General features: G+C 54.6%; 1 protein-coding gene across 1 annotated transcript in view; it reads left to right on the top strand.

Moving 5' to 3' along the window:
- The window catches only part of HSPG2 (heparan sulfate proteoglycan 2), a 113,333-nt gene that overhangs the window by 15,727 nt on the left and 69,691 nt on the right, over positions 1-27,915 (top strand). Inside the window, exons 2-3 of the mRNA XM_032759223.2 lie at positions 23,845-23,980; positions 24,893-24,937. Of these exons, the coding sequence (XP_032615114.2) occupies positions 23,845-23,980; positions 24,893-24,937 (181 nt within the window). The remainder of the gene's footprint in view (positions 1-23,844; positions 23,981-24,892; positions 24,938-27,915) is intronic.

The raw sequence follows: 27,915 nt of genomic DNA, 5'->3' as shown, positions 1-27,915 counted from the left end.
GACAGTCTTAGGGCCCACAGGATCTAGGTGCAATGTGAACTCTGGTATAATAACAGGCCCTGTGGTTTGGTGGCAGCTGTATGAACAGATCCTGCAATAATCCACAAGGCAAGGAAGCCGCTTCTAGCTCAGAAAATCCTGCACTCCTCCTCTCCCACGCTCAGACCCTGCACAGGAGTCCTGGTATGACGATTAGGGCTTTGGGGCAGCTGGGCTTGGCTTCCAACCCCCAACTCTGCCAGTTCTGGGCTGTATGACCTTGGGCAAGTCACTTTACCTTTCTGAGTGGCTGCTTCCTTATCTGAAAGAAGAGAATGCTAATCCCTACTTTGCAATGGCAGCGAGCCACTGGGAGGGAGGTATTTAGTTCACAATTAATACCTGGGGAATGGCAGCAATTGTTATATTACCGTTATAGTTTTTGTTATTAGGAGAAAGGGAAATTGAATCTTCCTCTTGGGTAACCAGGGCGACAATGGCTGTTGGGGATGAGCTGGAAGATCTGCCCGGGGGAGGAGGCATAGGCAGATCCCAGACACTTGTTTGAAGAGGGCACGTAGGAAAGAGCTGGAAGGATGAAGAGAACAGGGGCTTAGCAGAGATCTCAGCCACCCTAGGCCTACCTCAGACTTCTCAGCCTGGATTCCTCCCCGGGCTGGGTCCTGCTGCTGGCGAATCCAGGAGTGGGGGAGGAGGGAGAACTGTTTTATTTTGATAACATTAGGGCATTTTCCCCTACTGGCAGCTGCTATTTTGAGAGCCCTGGAGAGCAGGGGCTATGGTTAAATTAGGTAATGTTGCTCCAACAGGAATGTGTGAAGCAGGCAGGCTGAGGCTGCAGAGAGAGGACAGTCAGTTCACTCCATATAAAATTAAACTGCAGCCTGGAAAAGAGCAGCTTGGGCCACTTTATAAGGCGATGTGGGGGGAACCACTGGAAGCTGCTGCTAGTGGAGTGAAAGTGATGGCCCAAGGCCTCTTTTTAGGGAGCCTGGGCCTCTGCCCGGAGGCCTGGCTGACCCAGCAAGGAGCTAATGACTGGCCTGAGGGGGCAGAGCTGGGGTGTCTTCAGCTCCACGCCTGTGGCTGCTACTCGAGGCGGGTGGGGTTTAGGGTGGCGTGATGCATGAGAAAGATGGCTTGGCAGACTTGGCCTTGAATCCTGTCTCTGCCTCTTTCTAGCCTTCTGTGCTTGGGCAAACTCCTCAACCTCACTGGACCTCAGTATTAGCAGCAGTGGAAAAACAGTTCCAGCCACGCGCAGTGGCTCACGCCTGTAATCCCAGCACTTTGGGAGGCCAAGGCTGGCGGATCACTTGAGGTAGGAGTTCGAGACCAGCCTGGCCAACATGGTGAAACCTCATCTCTGCTAAAAATATGAAAATTAGCTGGGTGTGGTGGTGCATGCCTGTAATCCCAGCTACCTGGGAGGCTGAAGCAGGAGAATCGCTTGAATCCGGGAGGCGGCGGCGGCGGTTGTAATGAGCCAAGATTGTGCCACTGCACTCCAGCCTGGGCGACAGAGTGAGACTCTGTCTCAAAAAAGAGAAAACAGTTCCAGTCCCTTCGGAGAGTTTCTTATAGATCAAATCACAAGAAACAAAGGCATAGCTCACTTTTACGGAGGGCCTACTGCGTGCATTAATCCCTTTATGTCCTTATATCTCCGAGGGTGGTCCAGGCACTAGCAGCCCGGGCCTTAACTGGGAGCTTGTCAGAAATGCAGAGTTTCAGCCCCCCCTTGGACCTACTGACTCAGAATCTGCATGCTGACAAGATCTCCAAGTGACTCATACACTCGTTTAAGTTGGAGAAGGACTGCTTTCCATCTGCTGTCTCATTTCATCTTGAAAACCACCCCTGGAGAGATGACTGCCATAGAAACTCCATCAATGCTCATACTCTTTCCAGATTCTTCCCTTCTTCCCTTTTTTTGGTCCAGGTGGGGGTTCAGTGAAGCATAGGGTGTCAAAGCCCCTGACAGGACTGAGATTTTTTTTTTTTTTTGAGCCAGGTTTGTCTGTCACCAGGTGAGTGCAGTGGACCGTCTGGTCCTCCGCCTCCATTGTCCCATTTTACAGAGGTACAAATTGAAGTTCAGTGCAGGGAAGGGTCTGGACTCCTCTCCTGGGATCACAGGAGACTCGGGAAGAGCCATAAGAAATTGAGTCCTCAAACTTATAAGCCAATATTATAATTCAGTTCAACATAGTAAGTATTTGTTTATTATCCCCTAGCTGCTGGACATTAGGAAGTATCTAAAGGTTGAATATATATATGTTTAAAAGATGAAAAAATAACTTGGTGTCTGTCCCCAAGGAGCTTTGGTTCCAACAGGAGAGAAGAGACATTAACTCAAGTGATTATCATTAAGACTGAATCTCTAGTGTTCTGAGGTAGAAATTAAGTCCACGTATTTGTAGGGAGAAGGATGTCTTTATAGGGGTTCCCAAAAGTCTTTAGAGTGGAGGTGGTGATTGAGTGGGCCTTGAAGGATAGATGAATAGATTAGCTCGAAGGGCATGGGAACAGCATTCCAAGAAGAGGGAACCACATGACTAAAGGCCTAGAGGCAGACAAATGTGCCCTGTGTTACCCTGAGTGGGTGTCGTCCAGTTCTTAGGAGCCTCAGGGGGCTGATGGGGTCAGGGTAACCAGGTGGAGAAGGCCAAGCCCAGATTTTTTTGCCATTGAAGATTCCCAGTGTTCTTAAAGACATGGCTTCTCGACCAGCTGGGATTATTCCATCCCCATTCTGCCCTGTCTTTTTATTTGTTTGTTTGTTTATTTACTTATTTATTTATTTATTCACTTTTGAGACAGGGTCTTCTTGCTCTGTCACCCAGGCTGGAATGCAGTGGCACAATCATGGCCCACTGCAGCCTCGACCTCCTGGGCTCAAGCGATCCTCCCATCTCAGCCTCCCGAGTAGCTGGGACCACAGGCACACACCACCACACTTGGCTGATTTTTGTATTTTTCATAGAGATGGGGGTCTCGCCATGTTGCTGAGGCTGGTCCCAAACTTCTTGGGCTCAAGCAATCCACCTGTCTCAGCCTCCCGAAGAGCTGGGATTACAAGCATGCGCCACCGCGCCCAGCCATTCTGCCCTTTCTTAGTGTCAAAAAATCCAAGACCTTTGTAAACAGGCGGTCAGAACTTCTGGTCAGCTTGTGATAACTGGTGTAGCTGACAGAATTCAGGCCAAAAGCAGACAGACTTGATGTCTTGATTAACGAGGCAGCCTTATCACCACACATGTTCGATTTCCGTTAGCCGTTTCCAGCCTTGACAATAACCGTGGGTGGGGAGCCCTGTGGCAGGGCCAGGCCTGGTTCCGATTTTGCCTCTGCAGCCCACAGCTGTGCAGCCTTGGCAAACCTCAGTTTCCTCTTTTGTAAAATGGAGATAGCTCCACCTCCAGGCTTGGCCTAAGGATCAATGATGGTATAATCTGCACTGTCTGATATGGTAACTGCTAGTCACACGTGACTATTTAATGCAAAATTTAAAATTAATAAAATTTTAAATAAAAATTCAGTTTCTTTTTTTTTTTTTTTTTTTGAGATGGAGTCTCGCACTGTCACCTGGGCTGGAGTGCAATGGCGCGATCTCGACTCACTGCAACCTCTGCCTCCCGGGTTCACGCAATTCTCCTGCCTCAGCCTCTGGAGTAGCAGGGATTACAGGCACACACCACCACACTGGCAATTTTTTTTGTGTTATCTATTTATTTACTTTTTAAGACAGAGTCTCTCTCTGTCGCCCAGGCTGGAGTGCAGTGGCGCAATCTCAGCTCACCGCAAGCTTCGCCTCCCGGATTCATTCCATTCTCCTGCCTCCGCCTCCCGAGTATCTGGCACTACAGGTGCACGCCACCACACCTGACTAATTTTGTTTTTGTATTATTAGTGGAGACAGGGTTTCACCGTGTTAGCCAGGATGGTCTCGATCTCATGACCTCATGATCCACCCGCCTCGGTCTCCCAAAGTGCTGGGATTACAGGTGTGAGCCACCGCACCCGACCAAATTTTTTGTATTTTTAGTAGAGATGGAGTTTCACTATGTTGGCCAGACTGGTCTCCAACTCCTGACCTCATGATCTGCCTGCCTCGGCCTCCCAAAGTGCTGGGATTACAGGCGTGAGTCACCATGCCAGGCTTTTTTTTTTCTTTTTAGAGATGGAGTCTTGCTCTGTCACCCAGGCTGGCATGCAGTGGTGTGATCTCAGCTCACTGCAACCTCTGCCTCCCAGGTTCAAGCAATTCTCCTGCCTCAGCCTCCCGAGTAGCTGGGATTACAGGCACACACCACCACGCCCAGCTAATTTTTTTTATTTTTAATAGAGATGTGGTTTTACCATGTTGGCCAGGCTGGTCTCAAACTCCTGACCTCAGGTGATCCGCCCACCTCGGCCTCCCAAAGTGATGGGATTATAGGCGTGAGCCACCATGCCCGGCAAAAAATTCAGTTTCTTGATGGCACTAGCCTCATTTGAAGCACTTAGTAGCTATCTTACTGGATGAGTGCAGGCACGCAACATTTCCATTGCACCAGAAAGTTCTCTCGGAAGCGCTGGTATGTTAAGTGCTGGGTATTGCTGGAAGGAGTTGCTGTGGTCATTATCCCTGGTTCCCTGTCCCATACTGGAACCATTCCAGCTCTCATTGGTTCTTCTTGCTGCTCCTCTCTCTGCTGGGCCCTTCCTGCTTTCTTCTCGGCAGCCTCTCACTCTCCCTTTGCCTGACCACACCCATAACGTGAAAAACTCCATGACTTGCCTTCATCCAGCTCCTCTGCCCCTGTTATTTTCCCACGTGCTCCCTGCAGCCTGTCTGCGTATCTGCCCTTTCAGCTGCTGGCACCTGGAATCTCCATGTCCAGGCTCCAGTATTCCCACTACCCATTCCCAGTGGGAGAGGGGGAGGAGGCCTCCCCTGGCAGTCCCTAGTCCCCAGCTCCCAGCAGAGGTGCCGGCTGCCTGGGCCCCTCAGCAGGGCGGAGATGATGGTTTGTTGTGACGGGGGCAGTGGGCAGCCTGCCCGCTCTAACGCGCCCGTATCAGGGCGCCAAGCGTGCTGTTTGCACTTGGCTGGGCCTCAGGATCTGGCCGGGTGCCCGTGAGGGCTGGCCTGCTTTGGCACCCTTGGTAACAAAGGCCAATCATGGACCCTCCGCCTGGTCAGGAACACAAGGAGCCGGTCCTGGGCTGGGCCCTGGGGGTGAGGGATATGTCTGACACCCAGAACCAGAGTGCAGGACAGAGGCTGTGGCTGTGGCTGGGCTCTGGGTGCTGAGTGGGACAAGGCCCAGGCAGGCATAGGCAGGATGTGAGCTTTTGGGGGTCAGGCAGGTGGTTGCTCTGGGCGGTTCAGGTGGGCAGGGTCTGCACCTGGCATTCACACCTGCCCGGGGAGGAGCTTTGGCCTGAGATGCCAGGGAAGCTCAAGGTCACCTCCCAGCACCATACTTTCTCCTCCCCTTCCTTTTGGGCACATCATCTGCGAAGTGGATGGGACAGGCATCTCTAGCCCATGAGTGACAAGGACATTGAGGCCCTGCAAGGAGCTGCAGCTGGTCTGAGATCACATGGCCAGTCCCTGGAAGAATCAGAGCTTGGACTCAGAAACCTGCGCTTTTCTCCCTTTCTGCTCCTCCCCATGGGAGTTCTGCAGTGAGTCGTCCCTGGACACCTGGCCGTGGAGGGTCAGATCCTGGCCCTGCCAGATTGTCCTCGGGGGGACAGAGACAATGACACCTAGCTCTCAGGGCAGTCATGGGGGTTAGATAACCGGCCTCCTGGCTGTTTCCAAAACATTCTGAGGCTCCTTCTGCCTCTGGGGTCTTTACAGATGCTGCTCCTGGTGCCTGGGTGCTCTTCCTCTAAGTATGCACCTGACTTACTCTGTCAGCATCACCCTCCATACCCAGGGAAATAGCAACCCTCAATGGGCCACTCCCCGTCCCCTCACCCTGCTGTGTTTTCTTTTCAGCACTCTCACCATTTGACGTGTATATTTGGGGTATTAATTTATGGTCCATCCGTCTCCAAGTAGAAGGTCAGCACCGCAAGGGCAGAGAACATTGTGTGGCTCATAGTACCTGCTCCTATAACGATTACTGTTTTTTTCCCCTTCTCTTTCTAATACTTCCCAATACCTAATAGCCACTGTTTACTGGGTCCTCGCTACACACCAGGTCTTGGGCTAAATGACTCACAGCTTAGTGCCACAAATTTCAGAGGTTCCTATCACAGGCTGCTGTCACTTATGTATTAGAGATGAGGGCAGAAGGCACTGCAGTGCCTTACCCAGAGCCACCCAGCTGGCAGGCGGCAGAGCCACGCCTCCGGCTCGGTTGGTCCCACCCAGAACTCACACTGTACTGCCTCCTGTGTTGGGTTTACGAGATCAGAGCCTTCATCCAAATTGGGGACTCAGAATCCACGTATGATGGGATTGGATGGATCGGATTTGGGGGTAGCTCTCAATCTTTTGGGGGTTCCCCTTCTAGCCTTCTCCTCCTTCCCTATGCCCAACACACATTTCCTAGGATGGCTCCTTCCCTGGGATTGGTCAGTTAGTTACAGCCGGGCTCACTGCCCCAGAATGACAGGTACCCTTTGGCTGCGGGGACTCAGCAGCTAACCTAACGCCTGGGGGTGGGGCAGGGAGCAGAGAGTGGGTCCAGGTTCCTGGCTGTCCCTGAGCTGTCTGAGGGCAGGTGGACAGGATGTTCCCTGGGGCAGCAGACATTCCTGGTCGAAGGTGACAGGCAGTGAGGAGATTTACCATTTCCGGTAACCCGAGTCCCTGGGATGTCGTGTTCTCCCTGCCAAGGACATGCATCCCTCCCTTGCCAGCCCTTCCTGCCATTTCCTAGGCTGGGCCTGTCTGACTGGGGCTTGAAGACAGGCTGGAGGGACCAGCTCTGGGGGCCAGAGATTGAGACTGAGGGCTCTGGCCCTGATTAGCACACTCACAAAGACCTAGCCCATTGCCACCCTCCCAGAGGCCTCATCTGTGTAGCCCCTTATCCTGGCCTTTGAGAATCCTTGCCCCAAGGAGAGGAGGAGGTGGCTTCCTGAAAGGTAAACGACCCTTTGTTAGGAACCAAGAGGCTGGGTCCTGGATCTTGGATCTGCCTCTGCCATCGAGTTGCTGGGAGGCTCCTCTCTCTTCTCACAGCTGCCCAAAAGCACCATTCTTAACACTCTGTATCCATAATCCAGCTTTTTTTTTTTTTTGAGATGGAGCCTCACTCTTTCGCCCAGGCTGGAGTGCAAGTGGCGCAATCTCAGCTCACTGCAACCTCCGCCTCCCGGGTTCAAGTGATTCTCCTGCCTCAGCTCCCCAAGTAGCTGAGATTATAGGCGCGTGCCACCACGCTCTGCTAATTTTTTTGTTTTTAGTGGAGATGAGGTTTCACCGTGTTGGCCAGGCTGGTATCAAACTCCTGATCTTAAGTAATCCGCCTGCCTCGGCCTCCCAAATTGCTGGGGTTACAGACGCAAGCCACTGTGCCCAGCCATAATTATTAATCCAACATTATGGGGGTATGGGAGGCATGAAAATAAGGCTCAAAGTGATAAAGTTTCCCAGCAGCCAGAAGTGTCAGAAACGGGATTGAACCCAGGCCCTCCAAGTCTGGTTGGTTCCCCATAACATGCTCACTTCCCTTCTCTGGGACTTGGTTTCCCCATCTGATAAGTGAAGGTGTTGGGCTAGGTGATCCCTCCCAGCTCGGACAGTACAGGATCCAGGAATGCACTGGAACCTTTTGCAGGCAGGTCTCTCTTATGTCTCATTCTCCCCAGGGGTCTTTGGAGAGCTCACTTGCTTGGTGTGTGAGCTCTGGGGTGGATAGGCCTGGGAGAGAAGGAAGAAGTGGTACTTACACCTCATAAGTGCCCGACACTCGCAGTTAGGTTGTCCTGTTGAATTCTCACAGCAGCCTTGTGGGGGGGGTCATTTTTATTCCCATTTTACAGATGAAGAAACAGAGGCTCAGAGAGGTCAAGTGATTTGCCCAGGGCCACACAGCTAGGAAGCTGCCAGGCTAAAGTGTCCAGTCAACAGTTAACAGTGGTATGGGGTGGCATGTGCCCAACACACATTTCCTAGCATAGGATGGCTTTGATTTATTGATAAAATATGATAGATATAGTAGTCATCCAAAAAAACTATCAACGTGTCTCACAGATTTGAATACCTCTGAATCCAAACTTCATCTCCCAGGCTGCCTCTGACACTCAGAAGTAGCCCAGAAATCCTTTGTTCAGTGGTTTCTTGATTTCTGCTTTGGAAAATATGGTCAGTTGTAATTATGGGTATGTGAGAGTTCAGAGGAGAGAGAGCTGCGTGGGCTGGAGCGGGCTGGAAAGGCTTGGCACCGAACTGGGAGTGGAGCTGGGCTGGCCGGCAGCTGAGAGGGCTGAGATGGGCTGGGGTGGGCCAAGCTCACAGCCTCCAGGGACGTTTCCTGAAGGGCCTGCAGTGGGGCTGTGCACCAGGAAAATTGCAAGCCTCTTCAGGACTCCCTCCCTCCCAGCCCTGCACCTCCCCACGGGGGCCCTGGAACAGGCCAGGCTCCAGTTAAGGCATGTTCAGCTCCAGACCTTTGCTCCGGCCTCTCCACCCAGGCTTCCCAGGGAACTGGGTAAAGGGCTGTGCGATGGGACAGTGGGGCCAGGCACCCTGAGGCTTGAGCAGTTGACAGCATGAGGACTGAGATGACCCCAGCCAGCCCGCCCGCCCCCTCCACACCCCCACTCCCTGCCTGTTCTGGGGCCTTTGGCCCTGAGGCCTCAGCAGCTGTCAGCAGGGAAGGGTGACAGAGGAGGGCCAGAGGTGACTTCCCAGCCTGCCCCTTCTCCCCCTGCTTGGGCCAGGCCCAGAGCTCTCCCCAGCTGTTGTCAGCAGCTGCGGAGCTTTGTTCCAGAGCCAGCTCTGGGTAGCCCCCTCCTCCCAGTACCTCTTCCCACCATCCTTCACAGCTGCTGCTGCCCCTGGGGAGGGGCTGGGGCTAGTGTGGGAGACAGAGTCACATCCTTTGGTTCCTTTGATCCTACCAACGACCTGAAGAAGAGGAATTCATGCCCTTGTTTTTATGGAAGAGAAAACTGATTCAGAGAGGCCAAGCAGCTTGCTTGAAGTCACACAGCTTAGTGGCTGACTTCAGGCTCCTGGCTCCCCGCCCAGTGCTCTCCGACCGCCTTTCTTCAGTGTGCATTTGCGCAGGATGCCGGGGGCTTCAGGGCTCCTGGGCTTGACTCCCAGCTTGGCCATTTAGGACCTCAGGCGAGCTGCTTAACCACCTGGACTGGAACTCCCATTTTCTTGCTTGTGAAATAAGATAATGGTACCGACCTCTTGAGATTGTTGAGCAAATTAAATGAGATAATTAACATCAAGTACTTATTTAGCATAAGGCTTGATGTGCTCTTTGTGCTCAAGCTGAGAGCTGGCAACGTTACCATCGAGGGTATTAGCCACCTGTGTGCCTGGCATTCTGGGTGGTTCTATGGAGGCTACAGACACATTCCACAAATATTTGTATCAGTCAGTAAATATTTATTTGGCACCTACTGTGTGCCAGGTGCTAGAAAAAGGGCAGCGACAAAACAGACCAATTCCTGTTCCTGCTTATATTCTGCTTCACAAGGTGGCTGGAGAGACACTACTCATCCTAACCATGGAAGCCTCTGGCGTGCTTTCACACACTGGGATTCACATCCACATTTTGCAGATGAGAAAACTGGGACCCAGAGAAGATCGATGGCAGAGTTGGGCCGGGACCTAGCTTTTCTGAGGGTCTCAGGCAGTGCTGCTGGGCACAGGAGACAGCCCTGTGGGCTTCCTGGAGGAGGCATTTTGCGCTGAATCTTACACGGCCTCAGGGCCTGGCAGGAGAGGTGGGGAACAGTACAGGATGCAGCCACCACAGTCTGGGCAGGAACAATTTCAGGAAGGTCTTACGGAGGGCAAGGCCTTTTGTTCCCCAGGGAGGAGGCCCAGTCAGAGCTTTAAATACCCCGTGCAGCTCAGAATAGCCCCCATTGTGTTGGTCTGCAGCTGGGGGACCCAGGGAGGAACCAACATGGCCATGGAGGATCCTGAGGGGGCTGATTCTGGCAGATTCTGGAGGTGGGGCGGGGAGGTCTTCAGGCACTTCCCTATATGGTGCGATGGCATTTCTGTGGAAGGCTTTTCCAGTCTGGCTCAGGCAGGAAGGCCTGCTTTGTGGGAAGGGTGGAGCAGCAGCTCAAGTTCTGCGTGAGCAACGTGCAGCTGAGGGGGGAGCCTGGTGGGTGGGGGACTCCCAGGGACGGCTCTGTGCCTGACTGAAGGTGCCTCTTTGTGCATCAGAGGTATGTGTGCATTGGCCCACTGGGCCCTCCTGTAGGTAGGCCTAGCCCAGGCCCTTGCCAGGGCCTCTTGGCACCCTCTCCTGCTCTAGCTATTTTGGGCACTGGCTGTGTTCGGGTTTGGGGAGTGATGGGTAATCCTGCCTAGACCAAGGCTGCTGGGGTGAGGTTGGTAGGGTACTGCCTGGACTGCCATTACAGCTCCCTGAATCTTTGATCACTGTAGACTCTGCCCCTGGCTTCAGCTTAAAAATGTCATGGTCAGCAGACTCTGAGGGATGCCAGCCCCACTGATGATGCAGAGAAGGGTGCCAGACAAGCCTGTCCCTTGGGACATTCCCTGCTCTCAGTATCAGGGATAGTTGTGCTTTTTCTAAGCAACTGGTTTGTTTTTACATTATGAGACATGGAATCTAGGGACTGGTCAGGTTTCCTTCTTCCCATTGGCTGCTGGCAAGCTCAGGGCCACATGAGTTGTCCCTTTCCTAGATCTCTGGGATTCAGCATGTGCTGTCTGCTTGTTTCACTCCAGGCTCCATCTGCCTGCCCTGCCTGAGTTTTTCTTACGTATCTTTAGTTAATATTCTCTTGGCTGTTAAGTGTGCATCTTTGTAAGCTGTCTGCAGCCTTTTTGGAACAGGGCAAGAGGAGAGGTATAAATGAATGATGAGGATGATGGTGATGATGACCCTTTGCTGGGCAGGTCTCTGCAGCCTGACTCCTTCTGGCTTTGTCCTGACATTGTTTTTGTTTTTGTTTATTTGAGATGGAGTCTCACTCTGTCGCCCAGGCTGGACTGCAATGGCGCCATCTTGGCTCACTGCAACCTCCACCTCCCGGGTTCAAGCGATTCTCCTGCCTCAGCCTCCCAAGTAGCTGGGATTACAGGCATGTGCCACCATGCCCGGCTAATTTTTGTATTTTTTAGTAGAGACGGGGTTTCACCATGTTGGCCAGGCTGGTCTCGAACTCCTGACCACCAGTCTCGGCCTCCCAAAGTGCTGGGATTATAGGCGTGAGCCACCGCACCTGGCCTGTCCTGACTTTGTCATCCCGTCCTTTAGCCCTGTTCCCTTTGCGGGTGGGACACAGCGTAGAATTTTAGAATCCTGATGTTTTAGAGTGTCAGTGCTCTAAAATATCAAAGCCAGAGGAAGCTTTGGGATCATTTAGGTTGATGGCTTTCAAACTCATTAAGCAGTGAGACCCTTATTTTAATCAAAATAACAATAATAATCATAGCAAACACTTGTTTTTTTTTTTTTTACAGCCCAGAGGTCTTTTTTTTTTTTTTTTTTTTTACACCTGTTATGCCATGAATTCATAGGGAATAGGTTCCAGCAGCTCAGGCTCCTTCCCATTGGTTCTCACAAAGTGTGCTTCTCTGGGTGGAGCAGGCTGGCGCTTTAGTTGAACCCAGGTACCTTTCTCTTTGGCTTCTTTCTTTTTCTGATCATTTTCCTTCACGCGTCTCAGGAAGCTATCTCGGCTCTTACAGTGCTTAATGCGCTCAATACGCACATTCGTTCTCTTGGCAAGAATCTTGCCCTTAACTTGTTTGTTTACAACAATGCCAGCAGCATGCTGGGTAACATTGTAGACCCAGTTTTGCCATGGTAACACTTGTGGGGCATTCCTTTTTGAACAGTACCCATTCCCTTGATGTCTACAGTATCACCTTTCTTATAGATTCGCATATACGTGGCCAAAGGAACAACTCCATGTTTTCTAAAAGGCCTGGCAACATCTATCGGGTGCCTCTCCTCTTTCCCTTTGTGTTCGTCATTTTGGCGAATTACTGGAAGATGGAGGTTCCGGCCGAAAGGCAGCAAACACTTACAGAACATTCACCATGTGCTGTGTTATTTGTAGCATTTTACATTTGTATTTAACCCTCAACAACAGCCGTATGAGATAGATATTATTACTATGAGTGATCGTGCCCATTTTACAGATGAGGAAACGGAGGCACAGAGAGGAGAAATGACTTGCTCATGGCCTCACAGCTACCCAAGGGCTGAACCAGATATTTATGTAGAAGGTGAGAATATAAAAAGGAAAGAGGTGGATTTGTAGCCGGGCACAGTGGCTCATGCCTGTAATCCCAGCACTTTAGGAGGCTGAGGCAGGAGGATCGCTTGAGACCAGGAGTTCGAGACCAGCCTGGGCAACATAGCGAGACCTCATCTCTACAAAAAATAAATTGGCCAGATGTAGTGATGTACACCTATACTCCCAGCTACTTGGAAGGCTGAGACAGGAGGCTATCTTGATCCTAGGAAGCCCTGAGGAGGCCCACTGCCCTCCAGCCTGGGCGACAGAGCAGAACCCTGTTAAAAAAAAATATTGGATGTGTTTTGATGAAAGTGAGTGTTTGGGAAGGGGCCCAAACTCTAACGGTGCCCCGCTTCCACCTCACTCCTGTCCAGAGTGGCCCTGAGGCTGCTGAGGATGGACTGGAGAGCCATGACCTAGGGCTGCTTTGTCATCGGACAGAGGGGAGTCTGAGGCCCAGAGAAGGGAAGGGACTCGCCCAAGTGAGCAGAGCTGGTTGGGAGCCCTGTTCTCAGTCGCTGCCCTGAAGAGCACGAGCACCCCCTCGCCTGCATGGTCCTGGGCCCTGGGAGTGAGCCCCTGCCCCGGTCTTTGCACTGAGCAGCTAAACGAAGCTCTCTTTCTCCCTGGGGCACAGGTACCTCCAGACTTTCTGGAGGGTCCCAGCGGACCAGGAATGACTGGGTGCTGGGCTACCTTCTCTTTCACCTCCAACAGGATTCACCCCCTGAGAGAGCAGATTGATGGCCAGGGAGGGAAGACTCAGGCTGTGTCTGGATTTCTCAGGTGACAGGTGTCAATCACCCTGAGGAGAGAGAACACACCCCTCGTACTACCAGCTACCCTGCGGCCAGCCCGCTTTTCCTTCCATGGGGCCTTGCGGCTTTTCTTATCTTCAAGAGCCTCCTTTACAGAGCCCCTGGGTACTGGGGAGCATATCTTACATCTAAAATCTTACTTAAGGCTAACTTGAGGGAAAGGCGGGATGGTTGGGATGGTGTTCCCAAAGTGTGTTCTGTGGAACCCTAGTCTAGTGAGCCTTGCATAAATAAAGGGTTCCAAGTTAAGCAACTTGGGAAACACTAAATAGTTGTATGTGACCCCCCCCACCCCCCCACCCCCCAGTCCCATCATTTTGCTTCAGTCATTTAGGACTTAGGGAGGCAGCTCAGCTTTGTGTAACCAGCCTTTCCCAGATGTGTTTGTCTCCCCGGCGCCTATTCCCATCCCAGAGTTTCTGCGTCCAGGAAAGGACATTACCATGAAGAAAGCAGACACGGGGTGCTTCAGGACGAGGACCCCTTGCTCTGATTTCCAGCTCTGCTGTCCACAGGCCTATCTCAGCCATGGGCCTGGCCCTGCCTGCCCCTTCCTCCTCTTCTATACAGCAGATGAGGAAAGCCCGGCCTGGGGGCAGGGGGAGCTGACCTCCTTGGCCACAGCTGCCGGGCCGCCGTTCCAGCCTGTTTTTTCCTGTTGCCAATGCCCACGGGAGCAAGCGCTGAGTACAGTCACTGAGGCCTGGCTGTCTGGCTGTGTTGCGCAAGGCCCTGGAGCCAGAGCTCTGGCCCCTGCTCTGGGCAGCCTCTCGTCACCCCAGAGATGGGCTTCCCAGCAGGAAAGTCCCAGGCATCATCGGCGGGACCAGGTGGTATGGAGTTCCTTCCCGGTGTGGAGCCAGGGGTCTTAGGTTCAAGTCTTGGTTCTTCCAACCCTGTGACTATGGGCAAGTTAGCTCTCTGAGCCTCAGGTTTCTCACTTATAAACCCCATTAATTAATTAACTAATGAATTGTTTTTAGAGACAGGGTCTCACTCTTTTGTCCAGACTGGAGTACAGTGGTGCAATCATAGCTCACTGCAGCCCGAACTCTTGGTTCAAGCAGTCCTCCTGCCTCAGCCTCCAAAGGAGCTGGGACCACAGGTGTGCACCACCACAACGGGCTGATTTTTAAATTTTTTGTAGAGACAGAGTCTCACTATGTTGTCCAGGCTGGTCTTGAACGCCTGGCCTCAAGTAATCCTCCTGCCTCAGCCTTCATTAGTTAATTCAACAATTTATTTTTTTAGATGGATTTTCACTCTTATTGCCCAGGCTGGAGTGCAATGGCACGATCTTGGCTCACTGCAACCTCTGCCTCCTGGGTTCAAGTGATTCTCCTGCCTCAGCCTCCCAAGTAGCTGGGATTACAGGTGCCTGCCACCACACCTGGCTAAGTTTTGTATTTTTAGTGGAGACGGGGTTTCCCCATGTTGGCCAGGCTGATCTCGAACTCCTGACCTCAGGTGATCCACCCGCCTTGGCCTCCCAAAGTGCTGGGATTATAGGTGTGAGCCACCGACCATGCGCGGCTGAAAGGTGACATTTGAGCAAAAACTGGAAGAAGAGGAGCGAGTGATGGAATATGTGGAGACAGTGTCCCAGGCAGGGGGCTTGGTGTGTTTGAGGACTATTGGGGGGATGCATGTGGCTGTTTTAGAAGGTAGAGAGTTGGGGGAGCACAGTAGCAAAAGAGGTTGGAGCATGGCATGTGTGTGTGTGGGTGGGTGGGTGTGGTGTAGACAGATTACATAGAACCTGGTTGGCCATGATAAGGGCTTTTCCTCTCACCCGTTGGTGAGTCAGGAGTCGTGGGAAGGCCTAACCCGACAGGTTCAGGAAGCGGCCGTGGTTGTTAGTGGTGTCTCATGGCAACATAACTTTGTGGAACATTCCGCCCATCCTTCCATAGTCCTGGCACTGTGCAAGGGGCATCATTCATGAAATCTGTGGGCAGTGACCCAGGAGGGTATGGGCAGGCCCGACCAGGTTGGTGTGCCCTTGAAGCCCCACAGACATGCCAGGGCAGCAGGGCAGCTGGGAGCCGGAGAGCCTGAGAACCAAGCCAGGCTGCGTGCAGGAGGCCGGCACGTGAATGCTGCAGGTGCTGCCGGAAGCCGCCGTGCCTGGCGGATAGTGTTCAACCCCCAGGGACCTTCTTGCTGGGCAGCCCAGTCCAGAAACTGTTCCCGCTTGGGCCACCCCCTCTGCCTTGGCTACACACACCTGGCACATGGGTGAGGCAAGGGCATTTCCCGGTGGCTTCCTGGTTCCCTGTAAGTTGGCAGGCAGCTCATTCAGGCACCACGGGAGACCTAATCTTGGGGTGTCTGTGGGGGACGGAGGAGAGTGGGGGACAGGGGAGACTTGGCCTCTGTGACTAGCACCGGGTCAGCAGCACAACTGAGGGGCAGCACTTTTAAATGGAAAAGCCCACTCGTGCCGCCTTTGACTCCTCTGCCACTCACACGCGTGTCCCGCTGCACCAGGCTTCCTCCCACCCCGCGAGAACGTGCCCTGCCCTCTCCAGCCCCAGCCTCAGCGTGTGCCCTCCCCTCCACCTGGTCCGCACTCTTCCCCTTCTCCACTTTACCCAGGTGAAGTCATCTCTCAGGCCCAGCTGAGTTAGCATTTCTTCTGGAAATCTTCCCCAGCCTCCCAGCCACCTCCCTAAGTGAGGGGACCCTCCCCTGGGCTCTGCCGGCCCCTGTCCTTCCCCTTCAGCACTGTCTTTGCATGGTGTTGCCAGCACGTGGTTCCGTGGCCCGTGTCCCCCAGGAACATGGAGTTCTGTGTCCGTTTCACATTTTGTCCCCCGGGCCCAGCACATAGTAGGTACCCAGTAAGTCAAGGTTGAAGTGACTTGAATTGAACCAAATGGGACAGATCTGATCGATTCTACTTTTTTACAGATGAGGAAGCTGAAGCCCCCCAGCTAGAATATGGCCAGGGTGGCCCGGACTTGGGGGTGTCTGACAGCACAGCCTGCTCTGCCCCACCGGCTGGTGGTCAAGTGTTCTCGCCAGTCCCCTGCCTGGTCAGTGCCAGACTGGGTTGTGTGCCCACCCCTAGCTATGTCATAGGAGCCTCCAAGGCAGAGACCACATGGGGCCTGCCTGGAGAAGGGCCAGGCAGATTCAGAGACTGGGACTGTGCCTCTCAAAGAGGTCACCGCCTCATTCCACGTGCCTCTCCCAGTAGCCCCAGGAAGGAGGCAAAGCAGGGACCTTTTTTGCTTCCATTTTATTTATTTTTATTTTATTTATTTATTTTTTGAGATGGAGTTTTGCTCTTGTTGCCCAGGCTGGAGTGCAGTGACACGATCTTGGCTCACTGCAGCCTCTGCCTCCTGGGTTCAAGCGATTCTCCTGCCTCAGCCTCCAGAGTAGCTGGGATTACAGGCGCACACCACCAAGCCTGATAATTTTTGTATTTTTAGTAGAGATGGGGTTTCACCATGTTGGCCAGGCTAGTCTCGAACTCTTGACCTCAGGTGATCTGCCTGTCTCTGCCTCTGTAGTGCTGGGACTACAGGCGTGAGCCACCGTGCCCAGCTCTTTGCTCCCATTTCATAGCGGAGAGAACTAAGTCTTGGAGGGATTGTTATGCAAGGACAGGGGGTGTCTTAGAATGGATTTCAGGGCTCCTGTGACCTAGTCCCCTCTTTCCCTTGGGATGAAGTGTTGTGGCCTCTGTTGTATTAATGGGAACTGAGGACTAGAGGTAATTCTGGCACTTTCAAGCTTTGTAATCTTGGGCAAGTCTCCTTCTGGAGTTAGCTTTCTTCTGTCAGGTGGGTTAATTTCCACCTCAGGGCTGTTGGGCAGGTTCATTCATTTGGTTTGTCTGTGAGTCCGCAGATGTATTAGTACCAGATGTATTAGTACCTGCTGTGTGTTTTCTGTTGTGGAGTTGCAGCAATGCTCAAAACAGATCAAAGTCACTGCCTTCCGCGTGTTGTTCATGTGGACTGAGATGGTGAGTGTGGATGCCCAGTGCATACAGTAGGGACTCACTAAAGTTAGCTAAAAGGTAAAGGAGGCAGGGGCTTGTCCAAGGCAACATCGTGAGTGTGGGGCTGAGCTGGGACTAGAAACTCCAGATCCCAGCTTCCCGCCCTCTGGGCCTTGGCTGAAGGCCCCGACCTGCCCCAGCGCTCCCGAGAATCCCTGGATGGAATGCAGCTTTTCCAGGTTGCAGGCCTTGATATGAGCTTACAGAGGGCAGGGGCCAGAGGTCAGAAGCAGGGCCCTGCTTGGCAGCTGTGCCTCTGAGCTAGCCAAATACAGAAGCATGAACCCAGCAGAGGGTTGTCCTAGTTTCAGACTCCGTTCCTGTTGCCTTTGCTGTGTGACCTGGGGCAGGTAACTGTACCTCTCTGAGCCTGGTTTCCTTATCTATCAAATGAGGGTGCCACCGGTGTCTCCCTCGTGAGGTTGTGGTGGATCTGAGTGACGTAAGTCTTATGAAGACCTTAGCTCAGCCCCTGGCACAAAGAAGCCCTGGATGCGTGTTGGACCCTCTCCTTGTTTTGGGGGAGTCTGTATTCCTCCTGGCTGACTGGCTGGCGAAGTTCCTGCCACCTTGGGGGCCCCCATGTGAGAAGCTGGCAGGCCTCCCGAGTGGCACGGGTAGCACAGGCATGCCAGAGGAGGCTGTGGCCACCTCCCTTCCGGCCTGGCGCCCCTCTCAGACTGCCAGGGGATTAAAGGCCTTTTGGCCTTTGTGTTGGGCTCTGCGCCCCTGGCAGTTTGTACAACAAAGTGCTGCCCCGACAGATTCTTTCCCCTGTGCTGTCTGTCGCCTGTGGACAGGGCACTGGGTGGCCTGGGGGTGGAGCAGGGCACCTTGATCCTGTATCTGGGGCCTGGGTTGCAGCCGAGTAGGGGAAACACCTGTTTTGGGGTTACCTAGGAGCCTGCGTCCTGGCAGAGGGGGATGGGGACCTTGTCTGGGTTCATGTCCCTCCCCAGAGATTTGGGGACCATGGGTCACATTGTCTGCTGGTTCCTTGGCAGTGGGCAGGGGAAGGGGCACTGAGGCAGAGTCCATGGTAACCGTGGGAGGGAGGCAAGTGGGCAGGCAGGAGCTCTTTTGTCCTCCCGCCCCCGCACTGTCTCTGGATTTTGATGGGGTGAGCTCACTCCATCCCCACATGCCTGGAGCCTGGCCCTGGGCAGCTGCAGCCGCCCTGGGGACCGTGCAGTGCTCAGACCTTGCTGCCTAGCTGCGGGGGCAGTCGGGGGCTCAGTCCCAGGCTTGGGCTACAAGGAGGGTGGGGTGGACTGGCTGCTGAAGGCATGTGAACAATGTGTCTGGAGAAGCCCGAAGCCCTGGGTTGGTCCCAGAGTCAGCCTCTGAGCAGGCAGACAACTTTGAGCCATGGGACCCAATTCTATTGCCCACCCCTTGCCAGGGTCCCGCCCACTCAGCCAGGCTCCTCCCTTCATCCCAGATCTGGAGGCCACCCCAGGCCTGAACCCACACCTCACACTCCCCATGCATCACCCCTCAACCACGCCTACCCCTCACCCCTACCCCGCACCCCCTGCATGATACTAATCCTAATGCTTATTAAGCACTTACTGTATAAGTAAACGCCTCACTAAGTGCCTTACCTGCTTGATCCCATTTACCCAGCCAATCATCTCTGAGCCTCAGTTTCTTCATCCAGAAAACGGAAATAATAACAACACGAGCCCACAGTTTCTTGACCGAAAGCCTCGGAGTCAGATGTGTTTTGGAATTCAGAATTTTTCAAGTTTGAGGAAGGTGACATAGAGCATGTGCCCAGCCGGGATGTGACATCCCCATTGGAGTCTGGGGGTCACACCCCGTGATCAAACAACAGTAATATTGCTACAGTGAAACACAGGACTCTTCCCTCTGAGTGGAGTGAACACACTCTGAATAGCTTCATGTCAGTTCAGTTCAGGGCTTGGCACCAAATGAGCTTGCTATAAACTTTTTTTTTGACAGAGTCTCGCTCTGTCGCCCAGGCTGGAGTGCAGTGGTGCGATCTCGGTTCACTGCAACCTCTGCCTCCCGGGTTCAAGCAATTCTGCTACCTCAGCCTCCTGAGTAGTTGGGACTATAGGCATGCACCACCACGCTGGGCTAATTTTTGTATTTTTAGTAGAGATGGGGTTTCGCCATGTTGGCTAGGCTGGTCTCGAACTCCTGGCCTCAAGTGATCTGTACCTGCTCTCCGTACCTGTACCTCTCCCGCCTGCTCTCCGTTCTGTGCCCCACTCCTGTGGTTTTCTCCTCCGTGCTGAGTCCTTTCCTAGCCAGCCTTGTCTGCCTCTTTATCCTCACCCAGGCCAGGAGAGGAGGATCCAGCCTGCGTTCATTGTCCCCAAGGACACAGCTTGGACCGGGAGTTCCATGTGACCCTCGTTCTCACCAGGAGGGCCCAGACATAGCCCACCTCTGGGATTGGGTGCCTCCCAGAAGCCCTCGCCTACAGTCCCGCCAGTGTTCAAGGAATGCCTGCCCACTGGGGGTCGCCCTGCCTGCATCCTGGCCCCAAGCAATTGTTCTCAGCCTGTTAGAACAGTTCTCTGGCCTGGGCCCGGTTGAGTCAGCTGCCTGCACCCCCCCTCACCCCAACCAGGAACTGCAGGGTCTGGAAAATCCCCCTCTCTGCTTAGCTCCTTCCTCTCTGGCCGAGGTCTGCCCCCCTAGATCCCTCCTCTCCGGCTCCCCGTCCGGCTCCAACACATGCCTGAAGTGCTGGGTTCCTCTGGGAGGAAGCCGGGCTCCCTCACCGCCGGAGACCGGCTGGAGGGCAGGAAACCTGGGTTCTATTTCTGCCTCTGACCTTGGAGCCGTTAATGGCCCTCCTTGGGACCTGAGGCACATGCTGCATGGTCCCAGGCCACTGCCCGCTCAGGCATCCCATGGGGCCGTTCTGAGAGCTGGTCAGGTTGGGGACAGGGACCGGCCAACCCTGGGCTCCCTGGTGTTGCTCTCTGCTTAGGGCTCATGGCCAGCCCAGAGGTCCAGCCCTGCCTCATTTCCTGGTGAGCAGAAGGCTTGGGGGGGATGCCAGATCCTCACCTGTGCTCTGGGCAGACACATCTCCCAGGGCTCACTGGGAAAGGGGAGCCTTCATACCTCCTCAGCCTCCTCCAAGGGTCACTGTCAACTCAGGTGATACTAGGCTGAGGAAATATATTGCAAAGTGGCGTGCGGTGTGGCTGAGAGGCTTCGCAAGAGTGACTCCCAGTGATCTCCTATCTGCCTCATTGCACACCCCTGGTCACAGAGGTGATATAGCACAGTGGTAGCTGCTTAGGTATTGGAGCCTGACCACCAGGGTTCAAATCTCAGCCCTGCCACATGCCAGTTTCCACAGGTAACCTGACTTTCTCCGCTCTCTTTGCCCCCCTTCTCAGTGGAGCCCCATAAGACCTATAACCTGGTTTAGGAGTGCCTGGTGCATAGTAAGTGCCCAATAAATGTTAGCTGTTATTATTCCTCAAGCAGATCCTGGACTTTCCCGTTCTGGGTCCAAAGTCCTTCTATGGTCAAGTCTCAAGTTCCTTTTGGCTCTTTCTGGGAGCTTCTTTCCTGTCTGGTTCCATCTCCTCTCCCAGATGTGAAATACAGCTGCTGGAACCTTTTGATCTTCGGCTTTTTACAAAGGAACTCTCTGCTCTTGCTGACTTATTCCTTGCTGTGGGTCCTGATCTGACACTGGATCCTCAGACCCTAGGGTGGGGGCTGCAAGCAAGAGCAGACTGGCAGATGGAGGGATCCGTTCTCTGGAGTTCTCTGGTGGAGTGTGGGGTACTTCTGTCCAAGTCCCGACGTGCTCTGGCCTCTCTTTCCCCTCTCCCTGCAGATGTGTGTTCCTGGCTTTCTTTCCATGTTGAATCTCACTTTGCTATTTCCTGTCTGGTCCCAAGGCCACCCCCGCCGCCACCCCCCGACCAGCTCCCTACTCTCTGGGAAAAGCTCTGGACCTTGCTCGTCATTCACCGCTAGGTTTTCCTTTCTAGATGGCAGTGCCTAGGAGATGCTGGGAGTCACGGTGCTCCAGGCATGCCCTCCATAACCTTGGTTGCAATGGGAGGGGGATTGGCATTGACAGAGCCCCCCACCAGGTTGAGGGGACCCCCTCAAATCTCCTCTAACCAGAGTCAGTGCCCCTGCACCAGTCCCAGCCTCATACCCACGATGGGTCAGTCAGGCGTGCTCCAGCCAGTGGGAACACTGCCCTGTACCCCACCCAGGGGAGGAGGCAGAGCCCCTGGTAGGGGCTGGTCTTACGGTTCTTAACCAGCGGCTGTGGGAATCCCCTGGACATGCACAACTATGACCACCCTCCTGGGATGGAAGAACCTGACTCACTGTCTCTGAGAAGGAACCCAGGAATCTGCATTTCTCACCAGCTCCTGGGAGTTCTAAAGCACACTCCTGACTGCATATCCCATGGGCACAGCCTAGACGTCCACAGGCCAGCACTCAGGAGGACAGGGTTGGGCGCTTGTGCACAGGGAGAGGGCAGGGAGAGGAGAAGGAACAGGAGGCAACATTTGCCCGTGGATTGTTGGGGGTAAGGGCTTTAGGCCAAAGCAGGAATAAGATGTGGACAATGCAGACCTTCCCCAAGGTCTGAGAGCACCGCAAACACAAAGATGAACAAATGGCACCCAGGCACTCCCCCACCCAGGGAGCTCACAGCCTAGGACAGGAGATGCTTATAGATTGCACAGAGGTAGGTGGTGCCTCCCCAAAGCAAGTCATCTTCAAGGAGTGACTGGAATTCATAGGTGATGACGTTTTTGTCCATTCATTTATTCATTCATTCAAGTATTTATTGAGCACGGGGTGCAGAAAAGGTGGAGATGAATTCATCACAGCCCTAGCCTTCAAGGTGCTTCCATTCCAACGGAGGTACAGACAGTAACCTTGTGAGCCCAGGAGGGCCCAGAACCAGACTGGGCTTGAGGTCACTGTGAACAGCAAGGAGTTGGGACAAAGAGAGTTTCTTTCTAGTTATCCTTATTTAGGCATAAATACACACAACAAAATATACCCATTTTCAGGGTACAGTCAGTAATGAGATATGTATGCCCAGTGAACCATCACCCCAGAAGTGTCTCTTGTGCCCCCTTCCTAGTCACCCCCAGCCTGCCCTTGGTCTCAAGCGACTACTGATCTTTCTGTCACTATGGATTAGACTTTCACCCCTAAGGGTTCATGTAAATGGAATCGTATAGTTTGTAGTCTTGTGTGTCTGGCTTCTTTCAGATCCACGCGTATCAATCAGTCGTTTGTTCCTCCTTATTCCTGAGTAGGTGGGGGAGGTGTTATTTAAGCTGATTTTGGAGGATGCATTGGAGTTCGCCTGAGAAACAAAGAGAGGAAGGGCATTCCAGCAGAGGGCCCAGCGTGAGAAAGGCCAGAGGCGCGAGGGACATGCACTGTGGGAGCAGTAGGGGTGGGGAGGGAAGGGGGCCTGGCTGGCTCTTTGTTTTTTTCTCCTCCTTGGCCTTTGCTCTGGCTTGGACCTCACCACCTTGTCTAGCCCTTGTGGGTTTGATTTTCAAAAGCAAGACCATTTCCTTCTGGCTTAAGGCCAGGGCAGGGCCTGAGGCCCTCACGCCAGGCCATTACCAGTCTGTGCATACTTGTGCTTGTGGAATCTGGGGTCCAGCCATCCTGAATCTGCACACTTGTGGGCCACGGGGTTCCCTTGGGCTCCCCTGGGTTTGTTTTCCTCTAAGTTATTTGGTAAAACTGCTTTGGAATCATCCGGATCTTCTCTAGGGGAAAAGAGGCACTCATTGCCCCGACGACCCACACCTGAGAAGGCAGGTGTTCTGGCCGCTGGGGCCCTTCTGCTCCGACCCACATAGTTTGCAGGCCCCAAGGTGGAGCTTATCCTGGGCTCGGCAGCAGCCTGAGGTCACGTGGAGTTGACACCACGCCTGTCCCCATTCAGCCCAGATGCTGAGCTCCGCCTCCGCGCTGCTGGGCCCAGGGATGAGCCTGTCAGTGTGGCTGCATGTGCCAAAGCTAATTCTCCAACACAGTGGAATGTGTTCCCTGCAGCCTGGAGACGGGCAGGCCAGAGTGAGGCAGGAAGAGGAGCCAAATGGCCTGGGAAGGAGCTGCCTGGGGAGGCAACAGCTTTGAACAGCTCGCCCTCAACTTCTGCCTGTGTCCCCACCCATGCTGACCCTGGCCAGCCTTCCACCTGCCTGTGCCCCCCATCTGCGCTGGCCGAAGTCACCCCTTTACCTGCCCACATCCCCCCTTCCACTCACTCATGTCCTGGGTGTCCCTTGCCTTCTCCAAAGGAAAAGGAGTCTTTACTTACCAAAGTGATTTACGTTTTATTGTCTGCTTTATTTGAGGATTCATTCGGAATGTACAGGGTTGGGCTCTGAAGCCTCCAGGGGCTAATGGGACTTGGGGAAACTGAGTCAAAAGGGTTCAGCCCCAGCCTGGCTCACTGAGCCATACTAAGTCAAATTTAACCACTAGAGGGCCTGAGGGTGGGATTCTGGGTCCCCCTGGAAGTGAGGGGAAGGACCGTGGGGCTCAGTGGGAGCTGGAGAGACCCAATCGGCTCTCGTTCACTTATAGGTGACCCACGGGCTGAGGGCATACGATGGCTTGTCTCTGCCTGAGGACACGGAGACCGTCACAGCAAGCCAAATGCGCTGGACACATTCGTACCTTTCTGATGATGAGGACATGCTGGCTGACAGCATCTCGGGAGGTGAGCCAAGGATGCGAGGCTGGGAGCAGAGGGATGGGGGGTGAGACCGCGCTTCTTCCCACTGGTCCTTAAAGAGGCCCCATGAAGTTCCACAAGGTGGTGCCTCAAGAGATGGGCTGGGTGTGTCCTGAGCCCTGGTCCCCATGACCCCAGCATCCTCCACTTACAACCTGTGTGGCCCTGGGCTGGTCATCACTCTGCAGCCTGGGACGGTCAGGACCCACTGGGCAGGTGGCTGGCAATGCAGCCTGCAGGACGATCCCGCATCCCGTACCCCACCTCCTTGTTCTCACCTGGAGGCTAGTCTGATCCGCCCGTTCCCACCCCAGCCACTGCACAGATAATTTGAGTCCCTGGATTTTGGGGCCTCAGCCCACATCCTCTCTCTCTCTCTCACTTTTTTTGTTTTGTTTTGTTTTTTGTTTTTGAGATGGAGTCTCACTCTGTCGCCCAGGCTAGAGTGCAGTGGTGCAGTCGGAGCTCACTGCAACCTTTGCCTCCTGGGTTCAAGCAATTCTCCTTCATCAGCCTCCTGAGTAGCTGGGACTACAGGCGGGTGGCACCACACCCAGCTAATTTTTGTATTTTTAGTAGAGACAGGGTTTCACCATGTTGGCCAGGCGGGTCTTGAACTCCTGACCTCAAGTGATCCACCCACCTCGGCCTCCCAAAGTGCTGTGATTACAGGCTTGAGCCATCGAGCCCAGCTGGCCCACACCCTCTGTGATGGAGGCTTCCAAGCCGACTTTCACAGGCCAGCCCTCCCTAGGCATGGGGAGGAGGGTGACCGACCATTCTGTGCTTTCTCAACCCTGCCCCACCGTATACTAGGTGCCCAGAACAGTGCCTGACACCCAGTAGGTACTCAACAAATACTTGTTGGTGCTGATTACGTCTCTTTTTTGCTTATAGATGACCTGGGCAGTGGGGACCTGGGCAGCGGGGACTTCCAGATGGGTAAGTTGCTGCGGGCCTCCCGCAGGTCTCCCTTCTGTCCCTCAGGGAAGCCCCAGAGCCAGTCTCCTGGGCGGAGGGCCTCGAGGGCTCCTTGGGCCTGCCCTGGGGTACAAAGCAAGAAGAAGTGGGTGTGATCTCTTAACCTGCTGAGTGACAGTTGTGCAGACTGATTGGCAGGTCCCTGCAAGGCTGGTGTGGCCAGGTCCTGTACTTGCCCATGCCACAGGCACAGGTATCAGGGCACTGGGCAGGTAAAGCCCAGTTCTGCTGGAGACTGAGAGCCAGTCAGCTGTTTCACATTCAAAGCAAAGTTCTCACCTCCCAGGGCAGCTCAGCTGTTGAGTCCTTCCCCAGAGCCCTCCTGGGGGCACAGAGCTGGGGATCTCAGGCAAAGACAAGCCGAACAGAGGGGCTCTGTGGAATCGGGCATTCGGGCAGCCAGCAGGGCGGGCAGGGCACAGATCGAGCCTGACCCTAGGCTTGGGAGAGAACCCTGCCTTTAAGGTGGGTCACCTGCTGGGAAGCAAGGGTTCCTAACTTAGGGAGGCAAGCCTAGGCTCTTGGAGAGAGGAGAGTCAGCCCCCACCCTGGTCAGACTGGCCCAGCACTGGGATGGGGGTTCATAGTCCCCGCTTCCTTCCACTCTGGGATACTGGGCGGAGAAGGACCTACCCCAGGACAAGGCCCTGTGGCTCTTTATGGTTCCCACCGCCCTCTCTGGGAGGCAGCTCCCGGGACAATCTGTGACCAGGGCCAAGGATGGAGCAGGTGCTCAGGTCAGACCAACCACTGGGCCATCCCGTGGCATCCAGGGCTGCCTTCACCCTAGACAGGACTTGGCCAAATCTGGCCTGGGCCTACTTCAGGGGTGGAGTCACCTCCCTTTAGCTGACATATCAGGGGCCTTCAAATGCCAGAGGGTAGCATCCTAACTGGGTCAGTGTAGAAAGGAGGGTGGGTGCCTGGGTAACCTGGTCCTGACTGTGACCTCCCAGAGCCTGGACTTGGGCTCCGCCTGAAGGTTTTCCGCATGTAGGTCTCCACGAGGCTGCAGGATGCCTGGGAGCTGGGTGGGGCTTGGCAGAGGGAGTGTCAGGTGGGCCCCAGGCACACATGGCACGTCCTGTCCTGGAATGGCCTATGCTAATGTGTCCCTGGAGCTGCCTCTGGCCAAGCCAGGCTTGCCTTTGAGTCCACCCTATCCATTCATGAACCATCTCCAGCCCCTCCCCAGGGGCTGCCCACTGCAGCAGCTCTGCCCCGGCTGGGCAGTCCTGGCCAGCCCACCTGCCCTCCCTGAGAAACAGCTGTGAGGGCAGGCGAGGCCAGAGGGGGAAGAGGTGGGGAACAGGGCACAGCAGCTGGAGGGGGCCCAAGACCAGGGTAGGTGCCTTTCCTCGCAAGTGGAAACAGGTGGGGCCTCAGACCCTCCAGGCCCAAACCATGGCTCCTGCCAGCTGCCCTTGGGGCAGGTCCAGGCAGCTGGGCTGAATGGCAGTCAGGGAGGCAGCAGGTGTGCCTCTCTGATCCTGGGGTCCCAGGGTGCCCGCTCAGACTTGACCAAGGGCCGCGCCCCCGCTGCGCCCATGAGCCAGGGCCATCCTACCTGTCATGGGGCCATGTCTAGGCTCTGGCCCAGTCCCAGACCCTGGACTCCAGCCCCTGAGATGGCTCTTCCCCTCCTCCCCCTGGGCATGGCTGTGGCTCCCTGGCTCAGCTCCAGCCCCCTGTGTGTCAAGACCCGTCCCTGAGAGCCTCCCCTCCCTAGGACCCCTTCCCACCTCTCCTCCCCCAGTTTCTTTCCATCTTCTGACCTGTCTCTTTCTGTCTTCCCCCATGCCCGTGTGTCCTGCTCTGACCCTTGTCTGCATGTCTGTGTGTGTCCCCTGTCCTCCCTGCCCTGGACCCTCTTCCCCACTCCTTGAATGTCTGTCTCTGCACCTCCTCCCTCTGCCTCATCCTGTTCTTCTCCCTCTCTCTGGCTCACCATCTCTGCTTCTGTCACCCTCTGTCTTTCCCTCTCTCCCCTCTGCCTGTTCTTTTTTATTTTTTCTTTTTCCCTCTGCCTTTTTCTTCACCTTTGTCTTACCTTTTCTCTCTCATTCTCCCCCGCCCCACTTTCTGTATCTCTGTCTCCGTCTTTCTGTCTCTTTGTGTCTCCCTCTCTCTTGCAATGTCTCTGCCTCTCTCTCTGCTTCTCTCCATCTCGTCCTCTCGCTGTCAATGTCCTTTCTCGCCTCCTCTGTCTCTACTCTGCAGGCTCAGGGCTGCCCCTGGGCCGCCTGCCCGTGGCTGGCATGATGGTCTTGGAGACTGATGAGGAGTCCCCTCTCAGTAAGTGACCCAGGCCCTGGCCAGGTGGGAGCACTGCTCTCCCTCTGCCTCCCTCCCCATCCTCTCTCCCCACTCTTCCTTTTCTCTCCTTTCTCCCTGTTCTCTTCCTTCCTAACCTGCACTTTGCTGTGAGTCACACAAGAGGCTCAGAGGCACCTCCCTGCAGAGTCCAGGGGCCAGGCCAGCCACTGCCTGGACACAGCCAGGCCCACCCTGGGCCCACAGATCTAAACACAGTGGGCTGGGACCCTGGCGGGCGTTCTTCCCCATGGGGTGTTGGTCGGGCAGAGATGGGTGCAGCAGCCCTGCAGGCCCTGCATTCCAGAGGCCACTTGTGTCCACCCCAGCACAGGCCGATCCTGGGCCCACCCGAGGGACCCACAGGGACCCAGGGCTGGAGTTCGGGGGCCTGGGTGTATTGCAGGGAGTTCTGTTGAGCAGGGATGGGAATCAGGAGTTGGTGAGTAGCCTGCTCTGGGGCCAGGGCTAGTCAGGTGTGCAGCCCTCACTTCCACCCTGAGTGCAGGGCAGCTGTCTCCCTTTCCCGGCCTCTGGCTCCAAGGCGACTCACCAGATAGGGTGAGAGGAGGGAAAGGACTGGCCAGAGAGCACCGCTATTCCAGGGCAGCCTTCCCCCTGCTGGC

This window comes from Hylobates moloch, unplaced genomic scaffold (assembly GCF_009828535.3).
Source record: "Hylobates moloch isolate HMO894 unplaced genomic scaffold, HMol_V3 SCAFFOLD_9, whole genome shotgun sequence".
Classification (NCBI taxonomy): Eukaryota; Metazoa; Chordata; class Mammalia; order Primates; family Hylobatidae; genus Hylobates; species Hylobates moloch.
The sequence above is the reverse complement of the archived record's forward strand: the minus strand, read 5'-3'. Positions and strand labels throughout refer to the sequence as shown.